Source organism: Trachemys scripta, chromosome 3 (assembly GCF_013100865.1).
Source record: "Trachemys scripta elegans isolate TJP31775 chromosome 3, CAS_Tse_1.0, whole genome shotgun sequence".
NCBI lineage: Eukaryota > Metazoa > Chordata > Testudines > Emydidae > Trachemys > Trachemys scripta.
The window spans coordinates 42,091,903-42,101,310 of NC_048300.1; the positions used below are offsets into that span (position 1 = coordinate 42,091,903).

Below are 9,408 nucleotides of genomic sequence, written 5' to 3' on the forward strand. Positions count from 1 at the left end.
CCTCCCGTCAGCCCCCTCTTACATGTTCTCTCCTTGCTAGGTAGTTAGTGGGTGGGGAAGTTTGGCTCCCATCGCCAAGGAATTGCTTTACGGTGCTGGTCGTAGCCTTCAGTTCTTATTTCCCAAATTGCCCCCCGGGTGCTAGGGTATCTATGGCTCGGAGTATCGCTCTCACGAGCCCCCCGAGGCGTGCGAGGGAAGGGAGCTCTGGCCTCCCCCCGCCTGGCTGTGCTCCGCAGCCCCTCTCGCTTCCCCACGCAGCCACCCTTGCGGTTTAGCAACTAGTTCCCTCCTAAGTTTCAAAGGGCGCCACGTGACTTCCATGAAATTGACAAGTGAGCTGCTGCTGCCGCCACCGCGAGTGCGGGACTCCCAGGCTCTGCCTCCCGGAGGCTGCGGCCGCGGCCGGATCCGGGAAGAGGAGGCGGCTCCTCCCCGGGGGCTGGGGAAGCACAGAGAGCGTGTGAGCCGCTGCAGCCAGGTGCAGGCTGCCGGGATGCCCCGGGCCGGAGTTTCCCCCTAGCGAGGCTGGGGACAGGAGTGCGCTGGCAGGGGCCGGGGTGCGGGGAGCGTGGCTGCTCTTTGGGCTCCCGCCGCGGCCCCGGCCGCTCAGCAGCTCCCGGGATGTCGCTCGGTGTCCCGGCTTCGGGCAGCGTCCTGCAGCGAAGCGCCTCTTCCGATGGGAATCAGCCGCAGGTACCGGGCAGGGGAAGGATGAATCAGGGTCCGAGTGGCGCAGCAGCCGGGGCTTGGGGCGGGAGCCGGCTGTGGAGAAGCACGGGAGGGCGTGGGCAGGGAACTCGGCAGCCTTTCCCTGGTCTCATCCCATTTCCCGCCTCTGTACAAAGGTAGCTGGTGCCCCTCAAAGTGCGTTGTGATGAGCGCTTAGTGCTTGTCTTCAATTTGGCACCGACTCGCCTCGGGTCCTTTCTCTCGCTCTCTCTCTTAATTTGAGCAACTGCTGCTTATTCTTTATGGACTCCCTGCAAATCACATCACATAAGGAAATGTTTTCCTCACAACCATAGATAGCATCCTTCACCTCCACATTCCTGAGGCTGTAGATCAGGAGTCCAGCCTGGGGATCACTTTTGACAGGACCATGTCCTGATCTAGGGCGCAGCTGGAACTGGATCCCAAATACATAATGCTGAGTCCCCTATAACATAGTGATCAGAGTCAGGTGGGAGGTGCAGGCAGAGAAGGCTTTTCTCCTCCTCTTGGCGGGGCAGATTCTCAGGATGGAGCCAGGATCAGGATGTACAGGTAGGAGACAGGATGATCAGAACATAGGGTTGCCGGTTTTGGCTGGACATATTCCTGGAGGTTTCATCACATGATATAACCTTTAATTCAAGATTAATCTTGAATTCCTGGAGACTCCAGGACAATCCTGGTGAGTTGGCAACCCTAAGAGAAATGGCTGCTTCCATGCTTCCCAAGATAAAGAGCAGCATCTTGTTGATGCTGGCATTGGTTGTCCTGACCTTGTCTTGGGACACTAACTCCTGCCTGGACGTGCCTGTGCTGTAATCTCTAACCCCATAGGGAAGATGCAGAAGAGAACAGAAGATGCAGAAGAGATGCCCTCTTTCCGTGGATCTGTAATTACCATGGGCGCTCCTCTTGCCCGCTCTAGCCCTTTCTTTCATGAAACCACACACAGACATATGTCTCTCCTGTACATATCTGACACATGGGGTGGAATTCATCACTGATGTGACTCCATTTATTTCAATAGTGTTACCTCAGAGATGAGTTCAGTTCACGGACTTTAGCCGTCTGGATAGCAGTGTATTACAGCTCCTACCAGGACAGCTTCTTCAATCGAGGACATGCAGTTTTAAATACTTTCTGCTCTGTTGTATAAATCTTCCTTGTAAGAGAGGAAACAGTGGTTAACTTGACAGAGTAAACATTGCTAGGAGCAACAGCAGCCACCGCCAGCAGCCTTAACACTGTCGTTGACATGCTGGGATGAATTCTGTGTCTTCTTTCCAAACCAAGATGAAAGGCAATTGATCCTGTCCTATTACAGAGCTGTAGGGAAATATTTGCAGCATGCTTAGGGAACTCCTCCCCTTGCTCCCCAATCCTAGCTCACTCTTCTGCAGATTATGCTGCAGCTTGGTGATGAGTGTGCTTTCTCTGGACTATACAAATCTTATTGTTGTCTAAGTCAAATGTCACTTAGATCTGCAGACAACTGTTGCTGGGCATTGTTAGCTAGCAGGCAAGCTTATTTACCCGATTTCTTTAATATATATAAAATTCTGCTCCAGCCTGAGAGGAAGCAAATGAAATTTCAGACCAGATGGAGAATTTTTCAGGTATGCGAGGAAGAGTTAATCATTGGATTTATAATGGAAAGCCTCCCCAAACCTCCACAACCATGATCAAGACTCCATAATGAAAACAGAAAGTTATTTTCTAGGTTGTGAGTGGATTTTGTGTATGAACAACACAGGAAAACATTAATCCAAAATAGGATCTCTTACTAAGATATTTTATATAGGAGATTTTCCTCTCTAAAAAGCCAAAAACATCTGTGATTGTGTAAATTTCTAAGACACGGTGGCATGTGTATTATATGCGATTTATGTAATCAACAAGGTTGTTTCTGGAAAACCACATGGTCTACTGGATTAAGTGGACATAAAACACTATTATTCTGATCGGTAGAGTTTGATATCTACTTTTCATACACTGGTATAAGTGGCTACAAGATACAGGCAGGGATACTGGAATAATTTTTATCGTGGGGAAACCATGTATTTCGTTATTATTACTACTTCAAGCCGGGGGTGCTGCTGCACCTACAGCACCCCTAGTTCCAGCCCCCTTGATGCAGGGTACCACAGAATCAGGCCTCTCTAGTTTTTAGTCCTCGTTGTGCCACTGACTTGCTCAACAACCCCAGCTCCCACAGATGTCAATAGGAGCAGCAAGTGCTCAGCAGTTTTGAAAATCAGGCCACAAATCTCTCCATGCCTCAGTTTCCCTGTCTGTGTAATGGAGATAATGCTACTTACTGACCTTTGCAAAGTGCTTTAAGATCTGTGGATGGAGAGAATTATGTAAGAATGAAATATTGTTATTATGAAACACACCAGATTGTTTGCTTATTTTCACTAAAAGTTATTTCCTTGCTTTTTGAATCTCAGTGCACTTTTTAAAAAAACAACAATAGCAAGGTGTTTGGTTTGGTTTTTCAGAGTCCCGAAGAGGATGATAGGAAGATAAGACGGAGAGAAAAAAACAGAGTCGCTGCCCAGAGAAGCCGGAAGAAACAAACGCAGAAAGCAGACAAACTCCATGAGGTGAATGGGTATTTCGTATGTTGCATTGCCTTTTGAGCGTTGTGTGCAGAATTTAACAATACTATGCATTTCTTAAACAGATCTGGGGTGGTTTTCGTACTAATCCAGCATGAGGAAGTTTGGGTTTGGTGTAAAAACATATGAATTACCATACTGACCATGCTGGTGAGCTGTCTAGTCCAATATTTTCCCTACGTTGAAACATCTGGAACTTGCCAGTGGTGCTAGAACCTTATACTGAACAATTAAGGAATAAGCTTCCCATGGGGAAGCTTCTGCTAACTCCAATAAGTCACTGAAGTCTGAGGGTTTAGATACCTTATATATATTTTATCCTATCTTAAACTGTGGATGTTCCCATTGTGCATATAAATGTCTGATCCTTTTTGAAATCCTATTAACAAGCCCTCAGCATCACTAATATAATATGGTAGCCCTACTGTCTGTTCAGTTGTAAATCTAACAGGGCAGGCATTGTCTCTTTTCTGTCTTTGTACAGCAGCCAGCACAATGAGGCTTCTAGCTTGACTGGGGCTTTGGGCACCACCATACTATAAATATTTACTACTATGCTACTAATGCTTTTATGTAAGTGATGCAGCTCTCAGGGCCCAATTCAGCACAGAATTATCTCTGTCTTCTACATTGTGAAAATAAAATTTATCCACAGAAGACAATTTTTCATGATGTCTTTTGTCCTTGCAAAACACTGTGAAGTGCAGGAAATACTTGTAATGGGGTCACCATACTTAGGTTCCATTATACCAACTTCTAGAGATGAAATGCCAAATGTCTGCGCTTTTCTTCCCCTGGTGTCTACTACAGAATGCCTCCAACTCTTCTACAATTCATTCCCATAGGCAGTCTCTGCTCAGGTAAGAAGCAGGACTGGAATAACAAGGGTGTGGGTCAGGATTGACGTGGGTGCAAAGCAGAGCAGTGTTTAGAAACCAGCATCGAACCTGCCTGCATATTTGATTCTTCATAGTGCTCTTGTGAGCATTAAATTCAAACACATTTTAAAGGGGGAATAATAAAGATAACTTCAGAGGGATATTTTACACTTGCTGGATTGTGGGATATTTTCATTTTTTAGTTAGGAAAATATGATGAGTGATTATTTTCTTGCTATATAAGCACAGTGGTCATGGTGGTTGGACAGCTTGTGTTGATCTAGATAGGAACTTCTGTGGAAGTGTTTGCTAACCCACATTCAATTGAAAGTGAAAATCAGAGAATAACTGAAGTTGCACTGAAACACTGGTCCCACAGCCTTTTCATGCCGATCAATATAATCTCATTGTTTCCTTGTATTCCCTCATCTGTCTGCATCCGTCTGTTGTCTCGTCTTATGTTTAGGTTGTAAGCTCTTTGGGGTAGGGACTGTGTTATTGTTGTGTGTCTGTACAGCACCTAGCATAGTGGGGGTACTGGTCCATGAGTGGGGCTCCTAGGCACTATACTAATACAAATAATAATAATTAGTTAATAATAATGCCCCTCCAGCATATATACCAGTTCAGTTTATATTACAAGGTCTCTAGCAAGTTACTCAAGTCCCAGATGAGCAGCAGATGATAGCAGAAAATGAGGGTCTCACAGATGTTTTTCAATTTTGTAATCATTAATTTATATAGTAGATAATGTAGAAGGAAAGTAGTGCTTAGTTTCATTCTGAAACATAAATGCAGATGTCGAGCTGAGTTAGCTGCTATCAGGGCCAGACTTTGGGCTCAGTAGCTTCCATGGTTTTACATGGCCAATCTGGGCTTTGCAGCCACACAAGTCATTGTACAGCCTGAAAGGGAAGAAACCCCAGGCACAGATTTAGCACTTAGGCAGTTGCCCAACTACTCATGTTTCCCAAAGCAAACCAGGATTCTGCCCAGTTTAACTTGGGTACTTTTGATTTTTTAGGCAATACAAAACTGCCTTTTGCAGCCTACAGAGGATGTATCCTGTGTGGAAGGATCTTTGGATGGTGTGGAACTCCTAAACCACCTCCATCCCTTCAACCTGTGCAGAGGACATGGCTGGGGAAAGAAGCTGGGTGTTCTGGTCACAGCCCACACTCTTGCAATCACTGGTTGCCAGAATGGTCCCTTTGGGCCTTTGCTAGCGAGCACAACCTAGAGCACCCTTAGGCTACAACAATTTGTGATGGGGGAACCAGAACAACGTAGATTAGCCCAGGATCAGGAGAATGCAAAGGTGGCTAAATGCTACCTTCGCAATCCCCTCCTGAGTGGGACTACATGCTTCGTGGCCACAGCTCAGGATCTGGGTCCACAACTGTAGCTCAGTAAGAACATGGATAGTAACAGTCGCATTGTTACAAGCATCTGTATTTATTAGGCTAGTTTAGTATTTTGATTCTTATGTTAGATTTCAAAAACATTAAATAAGCAGAAACAACAATTTATTCTGCTATCATTTGATTAAAAACAGGTGAAGGCACTGAAAGGAATGTTTTTATTAGCAGTGGGCTTCCTTTTTTCATTCCAGGAATATGAGTGCCTTGAACAAGAAAATACCTCCCTGAAAAGAGAGATTGGGAAGCTAACAGATGAGATGAAACACCTGAGCGAGGTGTTGAAGGATCATGAAAAGATCTGCCCTTTATTGCACTGCTCCATGAACTTTGTGACCATACCCAGGCCTGATGCCCTCACCAGTTGCCTGCCAAGATGAGAGCTCCTCCTTATTGCCTTTAAATGCTGGTTATTGTTGCACGAAAATGGGAGAGATTTAAAGATCCAGCTTCTTTTTTTCACCACAATGCAGGTATATCCCTCTTGCAGAGGGATGGACTTTATCAAATAGGCCTTTACATCTCTAAATCCTCTGAATATCAAAAAGGTCAGTGTGGGGAGAACAAGACTGAGCTACAATTTATTTTCTAGAACCTGTAATACACTGTTTCATGTTCATAAATGGCAAAATATGATACAATCTGCTTTTACAGGATGGAAACTCTGGAGAAAAATAGCGGTATAGGCTAGAATCTGATTTACCCCACACTCTGCTGGCTATTATTTCTGAGTTGTTAGATTGTCATCCATAGATCTTATATATATAATATTCTGGCTGCTCATTTTTTGTTTACACTGGGGTTTGGCTAATAAAATCAATGTGCTCTTTTTATCTTTATGGTGTCCCCCACCTTCTTCAATATCCAATGCCTTTCGAACACCTTTACATCTGCTCATTTGTCAAATCCAAAGTCTAATGCTAATCTCCCTGCTTTCAGTGTGCCTTATTATTTGCTGATCACCAGCTTCAGGATGTTTGAAAAGCTTTATTGATTTCCCTTCTGAAGCTTGTGTAACAACTGAGTGTAGATCATCTTCACTTCCCTAATCACCCAAGCCATCAATCCTCAAAGAGTTTTATTCTCATTCTTGCATGAAGTGTGCCCACTTTCCAAGGAGTAAATGCAGAACAGGCAGTTTGGGGTCCAGATTCATCCCAGGAGCAAAGCCACTGTAGCCAGTGGAATTCTGCCAGAGGGAATTCCCTTTGGGTTTTTTTGTTTTGTGGTTTGTTTGTATGTTTTGTAATTTACTAGTTGTTCTTTTCCCCATTATCCATTACACATCTAGAGCTAGATTCACCAGGGAGACTTAGGTGCCTAACTGCCACTTTACGTGCCTAAGCCCAACATTTAGGTGCCACTAGCATTCACCAAATCCCCAAGGTGCCTACATTTTGGCACCTGGTGTGCACAGCTGCCTCAATCCTGCCCCCATCCAGCAGCTCAGTGCTTAACTTTCACCTAAGCCCCAGCAGGACCTATCAAGTAGGCAATCCCCTGTCTATGTTGCCTTTGGGGCTTGATCCCATAGGTGTACTGATAGCATGCCTAAACCTGCGCAAAAGATGCCAGAGGAGATGGTGGTGGTGTCCCCCTTTTGCCCAATAGCTCAGTGGTTAGAGCACTCACCCAGGATGTGGGAGACGTAGGTTCAAATTACTGCTGTACTGCCTCCTGTCTCCACAGGGAAGTTGGTGGTATGGTCGGTAGATAAAAGCTTGGCTACAGGATGAAGGAGACCTGCCTGACTTTTCAGCCGCTGAAGCACCAGTTGGCTGCAATGTGAGCCTCCTTCCAGCAGGGGATCCCTTGCACAGTCTGACCAGAATTACAGGTATCTAGAACAGAGCACTGCTTGGGAGGGAGTTGGCAACTGAGGAGTAAGAGGCCTAGAGCTGAAGCTGCCTGATCCCAGGTTTTCCTGGACGTGACCTCTTTTTTGGTAGCCCACCCTCTGTCCGGGCAGATTTTTCAAATAAGAGGCAGTGTCCAGGATTGTTCGTTGTGGAGCAGAGGTTGCAGCTCAGAGAGAGCCATCTCCACCCCCGATTGGTCCCTCCCCTGCATCCACAGATGCCAGATCCTGCCTGCCCTAGCCCAGCCTGCCAGGTAAGTGGAGCCACCAAGCGCCTCTTGGCTGGGCCACCTGCCCCGCCGCGGGGCCTCAGAACCTGTCTGGGAGGGGTGACAGGACCAGGCTTTGGTTCCCTGCCATAGACAGGCTGGCACTGTGTCCCGGGCCTGGGCCAGCCTCCCCGCCACTGTGATAGGGAGCACGACACTGCCCCCCCACCTCGACAGTGAGGCCTCAGGTACCCCTTCCAACATCTCCCAGGTACCCCTTCGAGTACACACACACCTCTCCAGCACCCCCCAAAAAACCCAGTACACATGCACTCCCCATATACCCCTTCCAGCACATACACCCCTCCAGCACCCCCCTCCAGTACACACACCCCTCCAGCACCCTCCCAAACCCACTCCCAGTACACGTACACCCCTCCAGTACCCCAAATACCCCTTCCCAGTATACACACTCCTCCAGCACTCCAAAATACCCCCTTCATCACCCCCAAATACCCCCTCCCAGTACACATAAACCCCTCCAGCATCCCCAAATCCCCTTCTCAGTACACATGCCCCTCCAGCACCTCCAAATACCCCCTCCCAGTACACACACACTCCATCCAGCACTCCCAAATCCCCCTCCAGCTCCTCCTTCCCCTCCCCACCCCCCCAAAGGTATCCTCTAGTTGTGAACTTGAAATATACTAACCCTATGTCCAGGTAAAGCCCCCACCCCCACTCTTGCTCCCCAGCAACACTAGCTTGTGTTCAGCAATCACCCAGATACAAATTAGCAGGAACTCTGATTTTAAAAGCCAAATTAAAGAGTCAGGCTATGGATCTAGCTCAGCCACACACACCAAAATAGATCAAGGCATCATTTTTGAATTGTTTCTGCTCATTTGAATAACAATGAAGTAGTAATGGGCTGCTTCGTTTTTTCTCTTTGATACACTGTCAAAAAGCAGAGATGTTTATAAAAGGACATTATAATTGAACATTTTAGGCTTCCTTTGGCATTTATTTTACTATGGAATCTAGAAATAGAATAATAGAGTCATACAAATGTAGGGCTGGAAGGGACATCCACAGTACCCCATATGCTGAGGCATGGCCAAGTATACTTAGACTGTCCCTGACAGGTGTTTGTCCAAACTGTTCTTAAAAACCTCCAGTGATGGGGAGTCCACAATCTCCTTAGAACTATTATGTTCATTATGTAAAGAGCAAAAGGCACAATAAGTGGCAGACCAAATGGACTATTTTTCCAGCTCTGTCACCAAAGTGTGTATGATATTGTTGACATTGATGTTGATGCATCATCCTTATATTTAATAATAGAGTGGTAACTTACCAAAATTTTTGGTGCCCAAAATTCAAAGGCCTTTGGGCATCTTAAAAATAATTAGTTAAAATGAACAACATTCCACAAATAAATTGAATATTGCTGTCTGTTTATAGTTAGTTTGACGTTTGAGTCCATGCATGGCAAGAAGAGAGCTGAGGTAATAAAGCAGAGTCTCACATAGGATAAATAAAAAGATCAACATTGGGGCTACAGTGATTACAAAAACCGAATGAACTGTTCATGAGGTATAGGTTTGTAATGTATTTAAAAACAGAAATTTATTCTAGAGGCTGGGATAATCGGATTGTTACAATACAACAAAGAAGACGAACAGAAAGGAAAAGGTTCCTTTGTAAAAC

General features: G+C 45.8%; 1 protein-coding gene across 1 annotated transcript; it reads left to right on the forward strand.

Annotated features, from left to right (window-relative positions):
• Positions 1 to 334: 334 nt before the first annotated feature.
• Positions 335 to 8,787, forward strand: BATF3 (basic leucine zipper ATF-like transcription factor 3). The gene is made up of 3 exons (XM_034764524.1): positions 335 to 696; positions 3,216 to 3,320; positions 5,826 to 8,787. Exons 1-3 carry the CDS (start codon positions 625 to 627, stop codon positions 6,009 to 6,011), a joined length of 363 nt encoding a protein of 120 aa, XP_034620415.1. The 5' UTR covers positions 335 to 624; the 3' UTR covers positions 6,012 to 8,787.
• Positions 8,788 to 9,408: the final 621 nt, after the last annotated feature.